Source organism: Lemur catta, chromosome 16 (assembly GCF_020740605.2).
Source record: "Lemur catta isolate mLemCat1 chromosome 16, mLemCat1.pri, whole genome shotgun sequence".
In the NCBI taxonomy this organism is placed as follows: domain Eukaryota; kingdom Metazoa; phylum Chordata; class Mammalia; order Primates; family Lemuridae; genus Lemur; species Lemur catta.
In genome coordinates, this window is record NC_059143.1 from 9,985,100 (window position 1) to 10,009,047 (window position 23,948).

The following is a 23,948-nucleotide window of genomic DNA, read 5'->3' on the forward strand; positions in this document are numbered from 1 at the left end:
CTTGTCTTTTCATTCTCTTTATGTTCTCTTTTGCCAAACTTCTCCTAACAGTCAACAATTTTATGAATCAATTTGGAAATTATTTAAATTAAAGAGAAAATTTAAATAATTAAGAATGAAACTTATTTAAATCGCTTGGGGATGTGCCATTCTTAGTTCATTTCATTTAAAGCCTTCCCAGTTGTTGTGCTATAATATTCCTATTTACTCTCTCAGAAACATAAATGCAATTTGCCAGTGGAAATTTCAGGAAGAAGGCAGGTCACTTTTGGTTTGTTACTCTAGGAAAGTAAAATCAACTTTCCTAGCGTAACAGTATTTCCTAGTGAAACAGTATGCATGAACTGTGAATGCCTTTGAGTCAGAGATGACTTATCTCAGGAAGAACTACAGCAAGACTAAATACTACTGGTTTTCTCTGATTAGGTAAATTAGCCATTAGTTTAGATTACTACCTCTGTCAGGTTTTTAAAAAATTTACTCAATTCTTGACTTATAGTGGCTATATCTAACCACACCCCATGACCGTAGGTACCTAGATTTGATCACTTAATGAACATGTCTTTGGGAACCATAATAGTTAATACAGTTTCTCCAAAATTTCCAATCTAATAGTTGAGCCTTATTCATATGTTAAATGTTCTTACCTACTGATACACGCAGATGTCAACAAGTAGAAACAATTGGCTTGAACAAAGTTGAATAATGAATATGTTAGAACAAAAAATCATCTGAGTTAAAAGAATCAAGAGTGTTTTAGAGTTGGGAGAGATTGCAGAGGGGATCCAGTCCAGGGCTAGAAAATAGTCATGTCATGTCCCAACTCTGTCCATTGGCAGCATCTCTCTCATGGCGATGGGATCTGGCACGTGGGAAAGAGTGCTTCAGTCCATTAGTAGTAATAGTTTGCCCTAAGCAAAGGAAGGCCCAGTTACGGCCTCAAGCTTGTAATCACCTTGCTCAGTAGTTTTACATCCTCACTCAAGGGTGAGACAATGGAGGTGCAAATAATTTAAAAGCCTTTTCTGGAGTTGCCCACTTAGCAGGTGGCTGTGCTTACAGGTTGGAATTTCATTGTTTCCATTCCATATAAACATCTACAATTGCTTCTGGACAACTGGTCTCAGCTTTTAGGGCCAGAAAAAAAAAATCTCTAGTATGGACCACTATGTCTTAAAAACAAGTATTTAAAATATTCAGTAAGAAAAGATCTGGTCTACTCAAGAGAAAGATGTCATTAATAGAAATCAAATTGTGAGAAGTCATAAACGTGGGAGCCAGTTAGGATAACAGTTTGTGCTTGAACTAATCCACACCACCTCTAAGGCACAGGGAAGGACCCAGCAGCCAGGATACAGTTGATTGAAACAGAGACCAGTCCAGGCTGCAGCCTGTTCAGGAAGGATCCCCTGTTGAGGGCTGCTGTGGTCTGTTGGATCAGAAAATATAGAAAGCAAAGAGTCAAGTAAAACCTATCGAGAAAAGTTTTTGTATTTGCATTTGTTTGTTTTTTGTTTATTCATCAAGAAAATATTTGGCCAGACACTGATGTGTATTTTTGTGTGTGATGTAGTCTAACAAAAGTTATTAGGTAATAAGCAGGTAATTGATACCTAAAGAAAAGATCAGAACTACGAAACACTGAGGAAGGAAATCGCAGAACATGTAAATAGGTGGAAAACCATACCATGCTCGTGGATCGGAAGAATCAACATTGTTAAAATGACTATACTGCCCAAAGTTATCTACAGATTCAATGCAATCCCTATTAAATTACCAACATCATTTTTCACTGATATAGAAAGAATAATTCTATGCTTTGTGTGGGACCAGAGAAGACCCCGTTTAGCAAAAGCAATTTTAAGCAACAAAAACAAAATGGGAGGTATTAATTTACCAGACTTCAAACTATACTACAAAGCTGTGATTATTAAAACTGCTTGGTATTGGCACAAATGCAGGGACACAGACCAATGGAACAGAACAGAAAATCCAAATATAAAACCATCCTCATATAGCCATCTAATCTTTGACAAAGCAGACAAAAACATACTCTGGGGAAAAGATTCCTTATTTAATAAATGGTGCTGGGAAAACTGGATAGCCACATGTAGAAGAATAAAACAGGACCCACAGCTTTCACCTCTCACAAAAATCAAATCACGGTGGCTAACAGACTTAAATCTTAGGGGGGAAACTATTAGAATTCTAGAAGAAAATGTAGGAAAGACTCTTCACAGACATTGGTCTAGGCAAAGAATTTATGAAGAAAATCCCTAAGGCAATCACAGCAACAACAAAAATAAACGAATGGGACCTGATTAAATTAAAAAGCTTCTGCACAGCCAAAGAAACAGTCACGAAAATAAACAGACAGCCTACAGAATGGGAAAAAATTTTCGCATACTACACATCAGATAAAGGACTGATAACAAGAATCTATTTAGAACTCAGGAAAATCAGCAAGAAAAAATCAAACAACCCTATCAAAAAGTGGGCAAAGGACATGAATAGAAATTTTTCAAAAGAAGATATAAGAATGGCTAACAAACATATGAAAAAATGCTCAACATCCCTAATCATCAGGGAAATGCAAATCAAAACCACAATGAGATATCACTTAACTCCAGTGAGAATGGCCTTTATCAAAAAGTCCCAAAACAACACATGTTGGCGTGGATGCGGAGAGACAGGAACACTCAGACACTGCTGGTGGAACTGCAAACTAGTGCAACCCCTGTGGAAAGCATTAGGGAGATACCTTAAACAGATTCAGGTAGACCTGATGCCCATTATTGGGCATCTACCCAGAAGAACAAAAGTCATTCTATAACAAAGACACCCGTACCCGAATGTTTATAGCAGCACAATTCACAATTGCAAAGATGTGGAAACAACCCAAATGCCCATCAATCCACGAATGGATTAGTAAACTGTGGTATATGTATACCATGGAGTATTACTCAGCTATAAGAAATAACGGTGATACGACATCTCTTTGGTTCTCCTGGAGAGAATTGGAACCCATTATATTAAGTGATGTATCCAAAGAATGGAAAAACAAGCATCACATGTACTCACCAGAAAATTGGCTTCCCTGATCATCACCTAAATGCACATCGGGGAAGGGTACCAATTATATATCAGACTGAGACGGCGGCGGGGGAGGGGGAGGCGGAGATGGGTGTATGCCTACATGATGAGTGCGTTGCGCACCATCTGGGGAATGGTCGTGCTTGAAGGTGCAGACTCGAGGAGGTGGGGGGTGGGGGGAGGGGATGGAGGTATGACTACATGGTGAGTGCCAGGCGCACTGTCTGGAGAATGGACACGCTTGAGGCTCTGACTCAGGGGGATGGGCAGGACATGGACAATGTATATAACCTGATCTTATGTACCCCTATGATGAGCTGAAATTAAAAAAAAAAAAGAAAAGAAAAGATCAGGACTGGTTAATTATCAAGCTGCTTCATTGTGCCACCAGGAGTTGACTCTACATTTGTTATTCTGCCATTTGTCAGCCACCAGGCTATAATAATAGCTGACATTTATGGAGTGTTTGTTATGTGCCTCCACTGGACCAAATTTGAACACATTATTTTATTTTACTGTCAGCCATTCCAAAGAAGTAGGGTAGTTTCATACCCATTTTACAGAAGGAAAGAGCAGAGGTTCACATAGTTACAAGGGACATAGTGGAGATTCAAACCCAGGTTTATCTGATTCTAAAGCCACTGCCCAGGGTCGTTGCATAAGACTGCCACTCTCATTCACAATAGAGCCGTCTGAAGAAACCAGCTTTTTATGAAAAATTTTATAATTTTCAAAGAGTTATTCAGAAATGATATGCTGTTATTTATAAATAAAAGATTTAGGCTGGGCACGGTGGCACACACCTATAATCCTAGCACTCTGAGAGGCTGATGAGGGAGGATTGCTTGAAGTCAGATGTTCCAGACCAGCCTGCGCAAGAGCAAGACCCCGTCTCTACTAAAAATAGAAAAAATTAGCTAGGCATGGTGGTGCACACCTGTAGTCACAGCTACTCAGGATCCTGAGGCAAGAGGATCGCTTGAGCCCAGGAGTTGGAGGTTGCAGTGAGCTATGATGACGCCACTGCACTCTAGCGGGGCAATGGAAAGAGGCCCTGTCTCCAATAAAAAAAAGATTTAAGCCAGTAAGCAGGTATTTCATTGTTGTAATATTTATTCATAGCCAATAAGCAATGTTATTATGTAGTTTTACTAACAAATAATTTATTTTCATCCTTTATGGAACTGTTTTTTCCAAATATATCATTGATTATTTAGCTAGCTACAATTTAGACTTGACTTTCCTATCATAAATTTACCTTTTTTCCTAAATAGTCATGCTTGAGGGGACTGAGTAATTGCTTTCAGCGTAATTATGGCTGCACAGTAGCGCACCACTAACAGGTCTTTTGAAGGCTTATGATTTTGGCATGGACATAGTTTATCAATTTTCATATTTCTCATTGTTGCTATATTAAATCCTAAGGACAAATATGCTTAATGTGTTAGATATAAAATATTAGTACCATACAAACAAAAAGTAGTTTAGCTTATTTGTTGCCAGTTAATTCCTCACAAACTCCAAAGCTTTGTTTAAAGACCCTTTGAAGGATTAGGTGAAAAAATGATAGTGTCGCACAATAAATTAGCTGGTGAATTTTCTTTCCCCAAATAACTACTTTTTTCCTTTCTCCGTGTTCCTGCTTAATGGTCAGAAATATAGCACATATATCTATATCTTGTATTTATATATGATAACTAATAAACTTAATATTTGTATTACATTTAATAAGGATTTGCTCGAAAATAAATTGAAAAATTTCTTGCTACAAAACTGAAATTTGTGGCAAAAAGACAAAACAAAAATAAACTAATGAAGTTAGTTTAATGGATTTTAGAAAGTGATCCTTAGAATTTCTTAGTAAGGAATTGGAATAGAAAGTTTTAAGTGAGATTCTACCTAAGACAAGGACAAGGTTCATTCTTCTCAGACTCAGAGTTTTATAACGTGGAGAACTGAGTCAGGATGCCATGAAACACGGCGCTGTGGGTCCTTTACTCTCCCTGGCACTGTCAGCATTTTCATATTTCACAATACTTGACGCTTCTATGCACCACATTATTTTCCTCAGCTGCTTCTGTTTAGAAATCATCTACCAGTGCCCTGAACATACTCAGTGGCACTGTTAATATTTTGTTTCTGTCTGTTTATTTGTAGGGGTGGGCTTTTGTAGGTTGAGGTCCTTTGTTTTTGTTTTTTTTTTTGAGTCTTGTTGCTGGTTAAACGAGAGATGGCAAAGTGATCACACTTGTCAGTTACAGCAAGGAGTGCTATAAATTTTACCCAGTTTTATTTATGGCAGTTGGGAGAACGTTTTTATGTGTTGACCTGTTTTTCTGTTCTGTCTTCCACAGAAACGCTCCAGAGGGCAAGTGCTGTTTGATAAAGTGTGCGAACACTTGAACTTGCTAGAAAAAGACTACTTCGGGCTTACATATCGAGATGCTGAAAACCAGAAGGTGAGAGATCAAAAGCAACACAAAATACAATGGTATGAACCGCTCATTACTGGGAACTAACGCCGAAGAGGAGAGTCATTTTCTCCTCCTCTCTTCACACACGCACATTTACTACCCTGAGTCCCTAAGTACTGTTAATCACCTATTTCTTCATGAAGCAAATCATGGACAACTTCCTTTAATCTCGAATATTCCAGAAACGATAAGTGAGCTCTTCTGTTTTTCCGGTTAGTTATTTGTGGTTCCAGGAAAGCATGTTAGATGGTGCTTTTTTTTTTTTTGGTATAGTATATTTCAGTAGATTATTTGAACGAATGAACATCATATTCATACCTCAAAATTCTATGAAGATGTTATGGTTGTAACAAACGGTCAGGACAGTTGACTGCTGATGCTGCTGACATTCTGAATTCATCTTACGTTTTCATATTCGTACTGAATCAGAATACGAGATGTGTCGTTTGCTGGCCTGATACTTGTCTAAGGCACTCAGTAGACATTTTATGTTTAATGCAATACCTCTGTAGACTCTTAACCTTAGAGATGCAGTCTGTTCAGGACTGTACCTCACTAATCCCCACAACTACCTGAGAAATACAGAAGAGGAAATTGTTTCCATCGTGTTGGTGCTGGAAGCTGAGCAACAGATATTTTGCTCGTAGATGTTAACTTGTTTTGGTGTGGTGCCATGAGGCATACGTAATACCTACCAAATTCACCAGACACTGTCTAACTTCATTATTAAACATCTGATTTTTTCAGATGAGGAGAAATGTAAATCACAAGTATCCATTCATCTGGGAAATTTTCTCAGTAGATGTGATCTGTAATCACAGAAATCACTAATGTGGAACTGAATGGAACCTGCAGCCCGGGGGCCACATGTGGCTTTCCGGGTCCTTGAGTGCACCCTTTTGACCAAATCCAAACTTCACAGAACAAAGCCCTTTAGGATTCAGTCCAGGGGCCACACTTGGGGATCTGGACGCCATGTGTGGCCTTGAGGCCACAGGTTCCTCACTCCTGGAGGACGTTAGTGTGTCAAGTTGTGTGTATCTTTAATTTATCCTAGTAACTTGGTTGAATGTAGAATCTTCTGCCAGTTTTTCTCCTCTGTTTCTGTGCTCACTGAATCCCTGAAGGAAATGGTGGTTAATTTTTTTTTTTCTTTTGTCAAGCACAAACTGCACACATACACGTTTTCTCATTAGAGCAGCGCCTGGGCCTCAGAGGCTTGGCAGGGGGGTGCCAGGTGTGGGGGATGGACCACAGTGAGGAGAACCTTCCCACGACCACTCACTCTCCGCTATATATTGAGGGCACGTGGGTACCTATCAACATTCAGGCATTTTTATTCTTCTCTGATTCAAATTCAAAATGTCATTTCCTTTCAGAACTGGTTGGACCCTGCTAAAGAAATAAAAAAACAGATCCGAAGTAAGTTCATTTGGATTATTTTATGTGATAATGTGAAGATTTTTAGAGAACAAGGTTGTCTGAATTGGTAGTCCATACCCAAGTGGCTAGTGTGAATATAAAATTTTTTTTAATCACAAATTCAATCTGGCAGGTTGGTGTGGTTCAGATAGTACCCTTGTTTAATCATCGCAACCTGGGAGTTAAAATGACTATAACACTTGTTATTCTTCACCTGCCTGTACATAGATGTGAAATATATGATTTAACCAACTGATGTTCCATTTGGCAATGAACCATTTAAAAGTTCCAAATTTAATTATTAATGTTATATGAAACCTAATTATTTTTCACGTATTCAGATTAGCAAAGATTTTAAAAGTTTAGTAATAAACTATGGCAACTGCATATCCGATTGGTATAAGAATAAGTTGGTGCAACCCTTGACAAGGGCAATTTGTCAATATTTATTAAAATTTATGATATACTTATTTTTTTGACCCTTCATTTTACTGGTAGAAATTTGTTCAGCGTAGGTATTAGAGAGGAAAATGTGCATGTGGACAGGCACGTGGAAGTTCATTATAATACTGTTTGCAATAGCAGAAAACTAGAAGCAACTTAAATGTCCATTTATAAAGAAATGATTAAATTAATCGTGGAATAGCCATATAAATACGTCCTAGCTCTCATTAGTGAAAATCAGGTTGCAGAATAATTATCTATAACATTCTCATTTGTTTTTAAAAAGTTATATACATAGATGCGTGGAAAACTTTTGAAAGACATGAAAGATATTAACAGTAATTATTCCAGAAGTACCATGCAGTATAGGGGATTGAGAAAGAGGAGTTTTTTTAGTTTTGTTTTTTTACCCTTCACCTAGCTCCTATTTTTACCACAAACATGTATAATCTTTATAATTTTAAATACCTAATTTTTAATTCATATTTTTATCAGTAAAATCCAAATTAACCTGGACAACTAATTCTAACTAAAGAATAAATTTAAGACTAGTTTATTAATAAAAACATCATTCCCATTTCAATAAGTAAAAGTTTTCGGCTATTTACTATTAAAAGAGAAAGCAAATACTTCTTAGTGCCTTTGAACGTCCTGAGATATCAAAATACTCCAAGTATTAATAAAACATAATTAGGAGTGAGCATTTTGAAATGCTTTATTTAATAGGTAATATCGCAAAAGGAAAAAATAGTAATTGTACTTCTAGATAGAGTCTGCTGATTAATTATACAATTAAAATATCTTTACCATATTTTTGAGAAAAATTTGATGTATCCACTAGCCAGAAACTTGATAGTGTTAGTTTGATAGAATAGTTTAATCAAGATTGAAATCATAGATAACTACAGTTGTGTTAAATAGGTGAAAACACTACACTTTTTTTATTCTGAGGAGTCCTAATAAAAAATTTAGTATGATGAATATATTCCAAAGATTTTTATAGAGGTACTAAAAACAGACATGCTAAATATATATCATTATATTTTGTGTGCATAAAGTCCTCTGTAGTCATCTAATTAAGGGAATGCTGAGCTGATTAATAATTGCAAAGCATTCTGGAAATATATAAAATGTTCAAGAATAAGTCATAATACTGTTACAAGAAACTCTGTATAAACTAATTTTCTGTTCTATTGTTAATAGAATTCTTTTTTTAACTTCCAATTTATGCTGTCTTCTACTTTCCTTTCAAAGACAAGAAAGCTAAAGGGACAGTCAAAACAAGAGATTTAAAGGATTTTTTTCATCATGCAGTTTAGGCAATGTGGCTGTGACATTAAAAAAACTGACAATCTGGCTGATAAAGGAGGAGACAAAATCAGAATTTTTTTAAAAATAGAGTTTGGTATTTTTATCTGTATTCCCTGTTGTTTCCCATCCACTAAAATACCCTCTTTCTATAAAATTTGCATTCTACTGAAGCAGAGAAGTATTATTATATCTAATGTAATTATTGTACCATTACCTCCTCTTCCTAAATATAGATGACAAAAGGATGTTTCTGTCCTTTTTATGCTGTAGATTCACAGTATGCCTCTAGAATGATATCTTTAATACATTGGAGATCAAGCTGATAAAGATTTTAAGTTACATATTTATGATAAATAGAAAATTCTGAAACTGAAGAGTTCTTACAAAAAAATTCTTATTCTAGTCATCTTTTCTGCATGGTGGATCTTAAAATTCCTACATATACCATATTTTGTGATTATAGTATATTTATGACATAGTAACAGTAACTTTATGATGTAGAGATAGGATATATCATAATTTTATGATACAAATGCAGTATATTTAGAAATTTTAATATTTGGCAGGCAGAGAAGACTAAAATTGGAAATTTTTCATAAGAATGAATTCTCTTCAGTGTTATAATTTTCTATTTATCATAAATTTGTGATTTAAAATCCTACATCAGCATTATAGAAGTAGTCATTTTAATGTGTTCAAACTGTTTCATTTCCTCTTTCTAACCAGGGCTATCATTTGAGCAGCTCCAGGGTTGCATGAGCTCTTCCTTCCCAGTCGATTGGTTTCTGCCATGTTCTTTACGGGGATATGTATTTGAGCTTTAATCTGTCTTTCTCATTAATGTCAAGTTCTATGCCTCATTTAACTGGATTTTTTTTCTTGATTGGAATGTAGATTGTCATTTCTGTAAACCTTCCCATTGTTTCAAAATAATGTCCTGAAAGATATTGTAGTCATTTGGGTTACAACCTTAGGACAGTGGATGCCTTAGTAGTAGTGATTTTCAAAGTGATCATATAGCCCACTTGTGTCAGAACCAAAAGGAAGCGTATTAAAACCATAAGTTCCTAGTCCATATTCCAGATCTCTGGAATAAAAGTCTCTGGCGTGGGGCCTGGGAATTGGCACTTTTAACAAGCACCTCAGGCACTTCTTAGGCTCACTGTGTTTTGAAACTCACTTTCCTAGAATGAGGATTTTTGCATTGAAATGTTTTTGCTGTTCTTTTATTACTTACTAGTTTCCAACGTAAAGTGTTCACCCCAAATTTATTATAAAATTGTTTAATTACATTGCTAAACTATTCATTGGATTGAAGGCATACTTTAAAATGGATAAAAGTTATAAAAGAGCCATAAATCCATTTCCCATAACTAATCCATTAGTTTTAATTTCACTTGCTTGGAGGAAAGCCAGCTGTCATTATGAACCTCACTATTGGCAAGCCTTGAAGGGATCTATTTTAGTAGCAAGTGAGTAGGAATCAATAGGAAAGTAAAACCAAATCAGGCTATTTTTAGAATAACAAAAGGACTTTTTTGAGAACAGTGGGAAAAGTAGTCACTAGAAATATATTTGATTGACAGACACATTTTGAATGGCTTTAAAAATGTATTGAGCACCCAATAATACCTGGTCCAATGCTAAATTCTTTATAGGGAGGGCACCTCAGGTTCCCTGCCATGTAGAATCTTAAGTGTGATGTAAATGGTAGTGTCAAGAAGAAACTAGAATTAATAAATGGATCTATGCCGTTTATGACAGAACAAAGGAAACCGATGAAGCTAAGTATTGCCACGTATGCAAGAGAACAGTGCCAAGAAAGGAGCTAAGAGATACGATACTGTACCTTTCTTCCGAGTGTTTGGGCAGGGCTCGTGGAGAAATTGGAGTTTCCAGAAGTCATTTAGTGGGGAGAAGGCTGAGTGTCTGCATAAGGGCTGGACTGTGAGAATGATGGGTAAGAGCCAGCCGTGGCCACTGGGTAAGGTGTGGATGAAAGGCTTCCCAGGAGGAATTCTTCAGTGGTCCATTCAGAACATAAGCAGGGCCTAGGCCTCGACACTTTCAGTGTGCTTATTAGGCGGAGAGAACAGATGGAAACAGTGCCACAGAGAAGTAATACCCATAAACTACTGCACTTAAAGGCTAAAAGAAAAGAACAAAATGAATGTAAGTTAAAGGAATGATCACATAGAGTGAGTAAATGTAGAAAAAAAGAAAAGGGTTTTTTTTTCACATTTATATTGATAAACTATCTACAGTAAGAGACAGTATCAATGAAATGTGGAGCTTAGTAAGGCTTAATAACGTTTCAAGGATATGTGTTAACAAACAGAATAGGAACCTGTGAGCTAACTTCTGGTTGACCCTTTTCACTGTTGGAGAGGTCGTAAGTAGATGCCGCAGGATTAAAGACAGCAAAGTGCAAGAGGATGCATCTAAGTCATAGGGTAGGGAGGTGTAGAATTTGCTAATGCACAGCAAATGTAGTCAAGTATCTATTTCATCCAAACTTTTCCTGAGCAAGAAAAGAATTTTCAACAGCCCACAGAGTAGCCTGTTCGCTAAAGCAGCAATCACTATGACAAACCTTTCCCATAAAATAAACACATGTTGAATAGCCCCTTGACATTTATCATAATTGAATTTGACCTGTAATAACAAAACAGAGAGGACAGAGGAAATGGGAATTATGCTTGTAGTGTCGGTTTGTGAGCTATCCAGAAATTCACAGCAATAAACCCATTCAGTTCCAGACTTATCTGATGGAAGATCATCCATTATCAATCACTTTTTTTCCTTCTTCCAAAAGCTCACCTCTGATTCTGAGAACAGGAGGAAGTTTGGTCAATTTCCTTGCCAGTTAGAAGTGTCAGTGAAGGATTCGATTGAGGAGAAGATTAGAAATTAGATGAGGTTTCAGACTTATCTGTGGATTTCATATAACTGAGACTTCTCAGTTTTCCATTAATGATCAAAAGTTGCCTGGTGTTAACACTTGGAGTTAAGGCAGTTCCAGCTGTCAATTAGAATCTTAACTATGAGGAGATTTTCTAAGCATTTATTCCTAACTTTTTTTCCATCCTTGCAGGTGGTGCTTGGCAATTTTCATTTAATGTGAAATTTTATCCACCAGACCCCGCCCAGCTATCTGAAGATATCACCAGGTATTTGAAAGTTGGTTATGGAAAAGGACAAATATTGCGAGAGTTGCACTGCTCTTAAATGCTCCAGAGAAGAGCACGCTTACATCTGGTAGCCTTGTAATCATCCACGCTCAAATGGCAAACAAAAGGCAACTGAATGAGAGCAAACATCTGATGAGAAGATTTGCCAAATCGTATCTTTTCACAGTTGAATCTTTGGTGCCAGGCTGATATTTCCCTCTGCCTGACCCTGGTGGGAAAACATGCAGAATTGAGATAGTGTCATCCACCCACCATAGTCAAATTGGATGGGATTCAGCTTTAAATGATATAGCAATCCTTAGTGCTCCTGCTCTAAAACTTAGAGTAAAAATGTCTTTGGATGCTTATGCTTTGTATCACACACACGCTCACACACATAGATACACATAGAAACTTAAGAATTTACTTTCTATGACCTATTAGGAAAATGATTCGTTTGTTTTCCAGAAAGAAGATGTTAAGAGAGGAATCTAACATAAAAATATTCCAGCTTGGTGACTGAGCTTTGAGTGTGAAAAGAAATCCCTTTATAAAGCAGTCGTGGATGTCCTTTGTCTGTTTGGGGTACTATAACAAAATAACACAGACTGAGTGGTTTCTAAACAATAGAAATTTACTTCCCATAGTTCTGGAGGCTGGAAGTTTGAGATCAGAATGCCAGGATGGTCACGTTCTGGTGAGGATCTACTTCCAGGTTGCAGACTGCTGACTTCCTGTGTCCTCACAGGTTGGAAAGGTTGGAAGGGCGGAAGAAGTCTCTCTTGTGCCTTTTTTATAAGGGCCCTAATCCCATTCATGAGGCCTCCACCCTCATGACCTAATCACCTCCCAAAGACCCCCCACCTCCTAATCCCATCATCTTGGAGATAGGATTTCAACAATATGAGTAGGGGTGGGACAAATATTCGGTCCATTGCTCTTGGTTGGCCTCTTCCTTCTAGGCTTCTCTGCATGCCACTCTGGAAGCCTTGACTCTCTTGCTCCTTTTGATAGTAAGTTTATGACCAAAGTGATTTTTCCCATGTATATGGAATTTTCTGTATAAGCTTTATAATTTTGGGGGAGGGCTTTTCAGGAAAGGGAAGTTACTCAAAACAGCTTCAACCACTTCCTACAATTAAAAATAACTCTAGGCTGGATGCCGTAGCTCAGTCGTGTAATCCCAGAACTTTGGGAGGCTGAGGTGGTAGGATCGCTTGAAGCTGAGAGTTCAAGACCAGCCTGGGCGACATAGCAAGACCCTACAAAAATTTTTTTTTAATTAGTCAGACATGATGTCTTACCAAGTAGCTGTAGTCCCAGCTACTCGGGAGACTGAGGCCCAAGGAGAAAAGATCACTTGAGTGCAGGAGTTTGAGGCGCCAGTAAGCTATAATTGCTCCACTGCACTCCAGCCTGGGTGACAGACCAAGACCTCATCTCAAAAAATTTTTAAATTAAAATGATAAAAATAGTTTTACCAGACTTATAGGAGAAGGGTAAAAATTAGTTCTGGAGGTTTTTTTTTAAATATTTGCATTAAATGAGAAAAATTACAATTTCTTATTGAAAGATACTTTTTAGTCAATATTGAGGAACTATTTAATTATGGCTAATTTGTGGTTATAGAGCCAATATATATACCTGAATTTAAAAATTTAGTGCATGGTTTCTTTCTGTCTACCTATATAATATTGGTAGAGCCTATTAAATGTTTAAGAATTTTTCTGTCTGAATTATGTAGATTTTATATATATCACCAGCCTAAAATCGTACTTAGAGGGGACCTTAAGCCTTTATCATAGTCCTCTGCTTCACAGATTAACAGTTCATGTTGGAAAGGTACAAAGTGTGTTTTTCTATCATATCCATATGCTGAACCATGATAGTTATTAAAACTCATCAATGTTAACACTTACCTTGGGGTCTTTTGCAGTTAGTATTAAATCTATAAGTCTTAAACGTAGAATAACAGAGAAGACAAATCAGCTGTCAATTGACATATTTTTGTACTATCTTGGCAATATGATGTGGAAAATCTATATTTCTCCAGTTGAAAACTGTTTACTTACAGTGACAAGATTCTCAAACTTTAAGGTAGTAGTTCTTCAAAGTTAGTCTTCATGTCAGATTCTAAGAAGCTATCTAAATTTTTTAAATGAGAACTTTAAACAAGAAATTATTTGTTATCGTAAAGAGACTATCTCATTAGGGATGCAGGAAATTGAGAGCTGATTTTATGAAGGCATAGCTGTTGAGTTACTTGAAATCTGTCTTGTCTTGGTCATGTGGCAAGATCTGTCATCTAGATATCCAAATGAGACTTCCTAAGACTAGCTGGGACCTAATAATTATATAGTCATGCATCGCCTAACGATGAAATGTTACGAGAAATGCGCCTTTAGGCGATTTTGTTGTTGTGTGAGCATCATAGAACGTACTTGTACAAATCTAGACGGCGTAGCCTAGTACACAGACTAGATGGTGTGGCCTACTGCTCCTAGGCTGCAAACCTGTACAGAATGTCACTGTACGAATACTGTGGGCAAATGTAACACAATGGGAAGTTTTTGTGTTTCTAAACATCTAAATATAGAAAAGGTACAATAAAAATACAGTCTGAAAGACGAAAAATAGTACACCAGTATAGGGCACTTACCATGAATAGAGCTTGCAGGACTGGAAATTGCTCTGGGTGAGTCAGTGAGTGAGTAGTGAGTGAATGTGAAGGCCTAGGACATCGCTATACACTACTGTAGATTTTATAAACACTGTAGGCTATACTAAAGTTATTTAAAATTTTTTTCAATAATAAACCTTAGCTTACTGTATCTTTTTATGAGCTTACAAATTTTTTAAACTTTTGAATCTTTTGTAATGACATCTAGCTTAAAACACAAACACATTGTATAGCAGTACAAAAATATTTTCTTTACATTTTTATTCTATAAGTTTTTCTCCATTTATTTATTTATTTATTTGCTTTTTAAACTTTTTTTGTTTAAAAACTTTAAGATGCAAATACACATATTAGCCTAGGCCTACCCAGGATCAGGATCATCAATTTCACCATCTTCCACCTCTGCATCTTGTCCTACCGGAAGGTCTTCAGGGCAATATCAGGAATGGCGCTGTTATCTCCTATGACAACCAAGCCTTCTTCTGGATACCTCTTGAAGGAACTACCTGAGGCTGTTTCACAGTTAACTGTTTTTAAGTAGAAGGAGCACACTCTAAAATAATGATAAAAAGTATAGTATAGTAAATACAAAAACTAGTAACAGCCATTTATTATTATCAGGTATTAACTGTGTCATAATTATATGTGCTAGACTTTTATACGACTGGCAGCGCAGTAGGTTTGTTTATACCAGCATCACCACAAACGTGAATAATGCATTATGCTACAACGTTAGGACAGCTATGATGTCACTAGGCAATAGGAATTTTTCAGCTGTCTTATAATCCTGTAGGGACCACCATCATATATACAGTCTGTCATTAACAGAAACGTCATCGTGTAACACATGACTGTATTTAAGAGCATCATTTTCATACTATAGTTTCCCCAGCCAAGGATTTCAGCGATTGTGTTGGAAACTGTTCATTTGACTTTAAAAGTTATTTTAAAAGATGTTAGAAGAATACGTTCTTAGGTTTCTTTTACTCTGTCTTTATTAACAAAACCCTGTTTTGTTATGAACATTGACTTGCTTCTGGATGCCCTTAAATATTATATTTTGTAGCCAAGTATTTTCCCTTTATTTCTATATCAAATATAGATACAATTATATTTTCTGTGGATAGGAAATTTATCCTGCAGAAGTTATTTGGCAGGGAGAAATTGCCCACAATTTACATGGAATGATCTTTTCATCTGTCCTTATGCTGGCCTTTTGTGTCATCCTTTTGGCTCCCGGAAGGTACTACCTCTGCTTACAGTTGCGAGATGACATCGTATCCGGAAGGCTGCCCTGCTCCTTTGTCACCCTGGCCCTGCTGGGCTCCTACACTGTCCAGTCAGAACTTGGAGACTACGACCCTGATGAATGTGGGAGCGATTACATTAGCGAGTTCCGCTTTGCACCAAACCACACTAAAGAGCTGGAAGACAAAGTGATTGAGCTGCACAAGAGCCACAGGTTAGTGGCAGAAACCCTGTGAACGCTCATTTAAGTTGGGCCTTGACGAGTGGGCATCCCTACACCACCCATCTCTTCCAGCGTTGGTTTGAGTCCATTAAGGATGGGACTTGAGCCGAGTAAGAATGTGCACAAGGTAAAAGTTCTGGGTCGGTAAGTTCTCACTCAGAACACCCAGGCGTTCATGTGTAATGTTTTCTTTCAAAGCCATTTTCCTTGTGATTCTTTTCCCATATATCTGCTGCTGCACAGCATGTCTCTCTTGGTGCAGGGGTGGGTGGGGGCTTTCTTGTTACATAGGATGGAGCCAAGTGGGAAATTTTACAGCCCCACCAAGTGAGGGAAAAGCAATCAACTAGTATGAAGAAGGAAAAGCAGCATTCTAACACTTTTCTCTTTTCCTATCAGAGGAATGACGCCAGCAGAAGCAGAGATGCATTTCTTGGAAAATGCCAAAAAACTGTCCATGTACGGGGTAGATTTACACCATGCCAAGGTACGCATTTTTAAGCCCCAGACTTTCTATTTAATGTTAGAGCCGTAAGCTGGTGACTTTTACTTCAGTTAATGTAAATGAAAACATTGGGGATTCAAATCTGTATTTGCCTTTTAAGCCCTACTCCGTGATACAACAAATCTAGCTCTCTAATATTTGCTGAGGGGTTTGCTCTTCATGGCTCAAACTTTCATCACTCGTGGGCTCAGCCTACTGCAAGCCTTCGATAGGCAGAGCCTCTGACTGCCTGTTGATGCAGTTGGACACTGATCTTGACCTAATACAAGCTCTGAGCCCACGAGTCCCCGTGTCTCCTGTCATAATCATATCTCCCACTGTGCCGACACATGCTCTGCTCCCGGCTGTCCCCAGCTCTGCCCTTCCCTGACTATGCCTGTCTCTGGGCTGTCCTGCTCTTTCCTCTCTCTCTAAACCTGTCTGATTGTCCAAGACCCGAGTGTCACATCTCTTATGTGCCAGGTAGTGTCTACGCCCCCGTTCTGGATGGCTAACAGATTGCCTCTCTGACTGGTGATCAGTGGAATATTAAAGAAGTATATCAGGTCAAGAGTCTTGGGAAGAAAGAAGTTGGAATTAGACTGTAGGAGGGTGACAGTCATGAGGACACATGGAGCAGCTTGGACTTTGTGTCATGCCCTTTGTAGAATCCCTGTGTTTCTCAGCAGTGAGAGAATGCACGTGTGCACTACTAGTCTGCTATTTAAACAGCCGTGAATCAAAGTCCTGTGGAAATACAGAGAAGCTTTTATGAAAACTTTTATCAACAAAGGCTAAAAATGTGTTAGGATCCTAGAGATGGACACTGGTACTTCAGCAGCGGAAGGGTCAATGTTTAAAGTTCAGAGGTAGTTTCTTCTGATGGCGGCTGACAAGATAACATCATTTCTGTGTAGGGATGTGTGTTTGACTTCTGATAGACAGCATTAGTCACCAATTTCACGGTCTGGGACTCACAAGAACGTGCAGTTAAGGTTTCTAGGCAAGCGAATGTCTTACGCAGTCAGGATTAGGGCCTAGAAATGAAGAGAATTTCAACTAGCTCTGCTCAAGTAAGCATCTCCACAACACTGCAAACCCACTGTGGGTTCTGTTGATGCTGGAAGCCGGACGGCTCTTTGGTTGGTGTCTAGGGAGCAGACTGATCCACAGTGAGTCTGGACAGGGGAGTGGTGGCCGTTGCAGTGCAGGTTTGATTGGTTTTGTGTGTGGATCACTTTGCACGTCACCCAGGGTGAGTACTCCCAAGGCCCGAGTACCAGCAAAATCCCCAGATTTGGCCGGGACCCATACCAGGGAAAACGCTGGCACGCTGAATGCCAAACTCTTTGACATTTGTGTATAATTACAACAGCAGGTATGGCTCTGTTTACTTGCAGGTTGTTAATACTTTTTCACTTATTGCGCACTGAGATAACAAAGATTTTTTCCGTTTTATGCAGGGCATAAGGTAGGGTAAGGATTTAAAAATAAAAATGAAGACAGACACTGAGATTTTTTTTTTTTAATTTCTCTTAGAATTTTTTCCCTAGGTGGCTGAAAGATAAGGAAGAAAAAGGAAAGGAAGGTAGCCTAAGAATTTGAGTGGATCTGAAGCTATTTTTGAGTTACATCATGCATTCTGACTCACTAACTGCCTGGACAAAAATACATAAATAAAAGATTAGGGTATACATTTAAAGAAGTGCAACTCAGGATGTATCCGTGTTTCTATCATTAAAAATAAAATCACTTAACATTGCTATAGCTACTGAATTAAAATAGATGGCTGCTTTTTCATTCCATAATGTGATTTGAAATTATGCCAATTAAAAAGAAAGAGAATTAAGGAAGTGCAAATCCAGCCTATTATAGGATTTTATCTGAATATTAAGTATAACAGATAATTCAGTTATAGACTCCATTTTCCCATGCAACCACACTCCATCATTTGAAGAAGGAAATTTACTGAATTGAATTAGAGCTAATTTCCGGTTCTCAGCAAGATGCTTTTCTTCTGTTGATGGTATGAAATTCTCTGAGCTTTATGATCCATTTAGAAATGCTGAATTGTGATCTTGTACTTCACAGCTCCGTATGAAGAATAAATACCCATATTAGATGAAGATCTTACGTTTTGCAAAACCTGTTCTAAATGTGTTTTGGAGGACCTATTCTAAATGCTTTTCTTTGGAAGTCTGTCTCTTCTTGTTTGTCACTTGATGTCAGTCTTAGTTGGCTTTGTCGGAGTCATTTATTTTATGTAAGATTCTGAAATGTAGATATAAATCTATATGGAATATCTTATAGACCAAGTGATATTGAAGGATGGCAAAGTTTGAACAGTGATTTTAAATTAAGGAAATATCGTAGTATGTCCCTTTATTTTCATGATGCTAGACTGAGACTATCCAAATCTACCTTCAGTGCTCCCAGCTTAAGGGAGTATAAACATATTTATTGATAGTGAAACACACATGTCCCCAAGAAAACCTGTTGTTATAGTGTTTAAAACAAAAGATTTATCAAATTAATCTCAATATTATGGGCTGTGGTAGAAAATTTGATGTGAAAAGTATTGGGGGTTTTTGTTGCTGTGCAATTAACGAAATGGAGACTTTCATCCAGTTTAAAATCCCACTTGTTCCTGCTGTTTTTATTTCTCATTCACCTTTTCTTTCAGTAAACACGCAGTGGCCGAGCACACACGCGGCAGGCCCTGTGCTGGCACTGAGGTTGCACAGGTACAGCAGCTCCTGCTCTCAGCCAGCGCTCTCTCTCCAGGGGAGGGAAGATGAGGGAGAGTTTATGTCAGCGCCACCGCTGAGGGTGTGCTAGTGATAACAGACTGACTTGGGGACACAGAAGCCTCGGTTGGAGAGGACAAGAAGAGGGGGCATCAGAGCCTTCCTCGTCTTCCCCATGAAGGGATATTGTTTTATGATTCAAAGACACTAATGGTCGATTTAAACATTTATTATCTATTCATGAAAAAGGTTTGAATGTCCTTTCCCTCTGCAGGTCGAAAACATATTCCTAAACTTAGATTCTGTAGTTATCAAAGAGAAAGCAAAGCAAAGACCAGTTTGCAGCGGTCCTTCTTCATGCCTACATCATGCCCGCAGTGAGAGTGGTCCCTCTGCGTGGCCGGGCAAACAGATTGGCTGGTTTCATTCTAACAGATCAATAATACCAGCTCCTTGTCAGCATCAGGTTATAGCTCTTTAAATTGCTCTTTCAAATTAAAGCCCTCAATAAATGGTGGGCAGTTTTTGGTCTTTGAGTTCTCCTCAAATTTTATTATATTGTAATATCCTGTCATCAAATCTTTCCTCTCCTGTAGAGTAATTTGGTATCTAATGGAATGATATGTTTCCAAGGTAAAATATTTCATTTTAAACCAATTATATTCTGTTTGTAAATGTACATTTCCCAAAGATGGGCCGATGTATTTCTGATTCTGGAAATGTCCATCTTGTGCCTTATGGGGACAGGATTGAGGAAGTAAATTCCCACGATATAGACGAGTCAGCATCTCCCGTTTGGATTCTTCTATTTTCCCCGCTGCCCTGCTGGTGCTGCAGAGTGACTCAAAGCTGGGGACAGCTCTGCCAATTGTGTGCCATAAGATCTGAGCGTAGCTTCCTGTGTGTGGCCAGCCCATGACCCTTTTTGTCCCCTGCTTCCAGCCATCCGTGGGACAAGGGGTGGACTCACCTCACATACAGTCCTGCCTCTGTCCTGTCTTTTTACTCCCTTCAGGGCCAGAGCTGTTCATTTGACCCAATTTCAATGGAATGCAGGATTTAAGAGGGAAAGACTATATATGTTATATTGCCTGAGTTCAGTATAACATCTCTGACCTGTGGGCATCACACATCCCTAGGAAATTACTGAAAAATCAAATGTGCAAGTAGCAAAAGCAAGTTGCAATTTTAATATGATCTCTTTACAAACAAAACTATACACACGTGTATATATAAAACTACATATATATAATTTATTTATATTTATGTTGTTAAATGTGATTACCACTGGACAGTGCGTTTGTGTGTATGAGAGCGAGGTTGTTGGGGGCAGTGCATTGATACTTTTAAAAAGCTATTATATTTCATATTTAAATTTCACTCTGACAGTAATGGTGTATAACTAATGGTGTACCAAGACTCTTTTTTTTTTTTTTTTTTTTGAGACAGAGTCTCGCTCTGTTGCCCAGGCTGGAGTGAGTGCCGTGGCATCAGCCTAGCTCACAGCAACCTCAAACTCCTGGGCTTAAGGGATCCTACTGCCTCAGCCTCCCGAGTAGCTGGGACTACAGGCATGCGCCACCATGCCCGGCTAATTTTTTCTATATATATTTTTAGTTGGCCAGATAATTTATTTCTATTTTTAGTAGAGACGAGGTCTCACTCTTGCTCAGGCTGGTCTCGAACTCCTGACCTGGAGCGATCCACCCGCCTCGGCCTCCCAGAGTGCTAGGATTACAGGCGTGAGCCACCGCGCCCGGCCCCAAGATTCTTTTTAAAGGAACAAAACCCAAAACCCTCATAGGGAAGGACAGGGCCCATGTTGTTAGAACACATGTCAGTTAAGAGTACTGCCTCTGACACCAAGCTGCCATGTTCAACTGGGACTCTGTACCTTAGTTTTCTCATCTGTAAAATGGGAATAATAATAGCAACTATCTCACCATATCATAGTGAAGATTAAAAGAATTCACATATGTAGAGCAGTGCCTGGCACTCAATAAGCGATAGCTGTGGCTGTTCTTACTGGTATTAACACACCTTCATCTGCCTGGCCTTCTTGGTGTGCAGTATTTAAGCTGCAAGTCTGAGGTATCTGGGAGAGGAGATTTTACTCTAACAACTCTGTGTAGTGATGAATATCTTCACTAAAAGGCTATTATTTAATGGCAGTGTTTAAAAAATGGCTGCAGTATTTTTCATCTTTAAATGTCAATTATAGGTTCTGTTGTGGAGGGTTAAATATCGCACCCAGCTGAAAGTGGAAATAAGCAAGATACTGATTCATTGTTTCTTGCTGCTATTTTCCAGGATTCAGAAGGAGTAGAAATTATGTTAGGAGTTTGTGCAAGTGGTCTGTTGATATATCGTGACCGACTGCGAATAAACAGGTTTGCCTGGCCCAAGGTTCTAAAAATTTCATACAAACGGAACAACTTTTACATTAAGATCCGACCAGGAGAGGTAAGCATACCTGCGTTTGCATGTACATTGGGAAGAAAGGTGCCTGATAGCAAACAAAAATTTAAATTATCTGCTCGTCAGTTCTGAGCATCATGGAACATGGTGAGTGACCTCTAAATGCCTGAGAGAACTTATTGTAGGTTTGTCCAGTAAAGGGTAGTAAGTAAAACATTCTCTTCTTTATTATGTTCCAATTTTTTTCTACCGTATGCATTAATTGGTTTTTAAAAACATCGTAATATAAAATCCAGATTCCTGAATAATTTTCTGTGTATTTCAAGCTGTGATGAATGGATCTCCTCCTGTGTGCCCTGTTTCGTTTCCGTGCCCTTTTGATCCGTCCTGCAAATCTGGGTGCACCCCAAAGTGAATGGCTTAGATGTCACATACTTTAAGGGACAAGGAAGATTAGAAAAAAGGACAATGAATGTGAATTATGTCAATGTTCAGTATATTTTGGCTTTTTTTTTTTTAAATCAGAGAAGCTAATGAAAGAATCAGAATTGTTAACTAATCCTTACTCCTTGGCCAACAGCCTCCATGATCAACTTATATTAATATCCTCCTTAGTGGTTTGTGCATAATAGTATTAAATATCAACTTTTATTTGCTTAAGAAACAGTTAATAAATACCTCCAGTGTCTAATTGGTGTGCTTACTATAATGGAGGCAATGAAAGCCCAAACATTCTAGCTCATTTGTACCTCTGAACATTTTCTGGTACAATATAGAATTATCTCGTCTTCAAAATCTACCTCCCCACAGGAGTTTCTTGGTGGAAAATGCCATTTAAAAAATTAGAATATAAAATAAGTAATCATGTTTAATGTAAATATAAACTCATACTTGTTTATGATGACTGAAATAATCTATAAGCTTTTCATATAAATTCCTGAAACTGTATGGTTTTTTAAATATTTCCTAAAGATTGTATGTTAAACTTATAACCAATATATATTCCTATGAATTCATTGAACATTTATTAAGTGAGCACCTATTAATTATCAGGCACCATGTTGGGCATTGGAAATAGAAAGATAAATATAACCTTGTTCCTGTCCTTAAGGGATTCTCTATTTGGCAGAGAAACAGACTCACACTTTGAATGGTAACACTGTGACACGAGTGGGATGTTACTCCGTAGATATGGCATGAGCGTAGCATTGTGAGAGGCCAGAAGGGAGAGTTGGAGAAATAAATCAGTAGACAGTAGTGAGCCCCAGAAGGTTTTAAATTAGGACGTGACACAACTGGATGAATATTTTGGAATGATAGATTTCTTAATGAAATTCAACTACTTAATAATGTGATGTGATAAGACCTAAACTAGGGCAGAGGCTATGGGAATAGGATAGAGAGAGCAAATTGGAGAGAGAAGTTTCACAGGCAGAGCCAGTAGATCTTGGAGATGAGATGAAGGAAGGAATTAAAAGGGGGGGAGTCCAGGATAATCAGAGGTTTTCAGTTTGCATGCGTGAAGTCTATAGAGATGATATTAGACAGGAGGAAAAAACGGGGAGGATTTACAAAAAAAGATTGAAATTCCTTTGGGACAGATTTTCAGGGGTGATTCTTGCATAATAAGAAATGTAAGAGAGTTATCAATTATATACATTTTTGAAGGCCTTAGACATGGAATAAAGTACTCAAAAGCAAGGGGAGGCCAGGCATGGTAGCTCAGGCCTGTAATCCTAGCACTCTGCAAGGCCGAGGTGGGAGGATTGCTTGAGTTTGAGAGCACTGAGTAAGAGCAAGACCACATCTCTATAAAAAATTGAAAAAAATAGCCAGGAATGGTGGCATGTGCCTGTAGTCCCAGCTACCAGGGAGGCTGAGGCAGGAGAATTGCTTGAGCTCAGGACTTTGGGGTTGCACTGAGCTATGAAGAAACAAACAAACAAACAAAAAAACACAAGGGAAGTTAGAGAAGAGGCCCCCAAACCAAAACTCTGAGTAAGACCACTATTTGAGAGAAGGGGCAGGCAGGAGAGAAACATAGGAAGATTAAGAAAAATGGCCAGAGAAATAAGAGGAGGAACAGAGACTGACGAATGACCAGCAGGTGAGTTTCAGAGGACAGTGGTTGTTAACCAGCAGTGCTATGTGTTACAGAGAGGGCACGTGTGACACGGACTAACAAAAGCACATTAAACTTGACAGGTCCCCTTATGACATGTCAGAGTTCGGGA

General features: G+C 38.2%; 1 protein-coding gene across 12 annotated transcripts in view; it reads left to right on the forward strand.

Moving 5' to 3' along the window:
• Window positions 1-23,948, forward strand: part of EPB41L3 (erythrocyte membrane protein band 4.1 like 3) — a 219,578-nt gene that overhangs the window by 163,820 nt on the left and 31,810 nt on the right. For all 12 annotated transcript variants that reach the window (XM_045527951.1, XM_045527960.1, XM_045527954.1 and 9 more), the window contains exons 4-9: window positions 5,448-5,552; window positions 6,947-6,989; window positions 11,839-11,914; window positions 15,838-16,056; window positions 16,465-16,552; window positions 21,607-21,759. In XM_045527951.1, coding sequence (XP_045383907.1) covers window positions 5,448-5,552; window positions 6,947-6,989; window positions 11,839-11,914; window positions 15,838-16,056; window positions 16,465-16,552; window positions 21,607-21,759 — 684 coding nt within the window. The remainder of the gene's footprint in view (window positions 1-5,447; window positions 5,553-6,946; window positions 6,990-11,838; window positions 11,915-15,837; window positions 16,057-16,464; window positions 16,553-21,606; window positions 21,760-23,948) is intronic.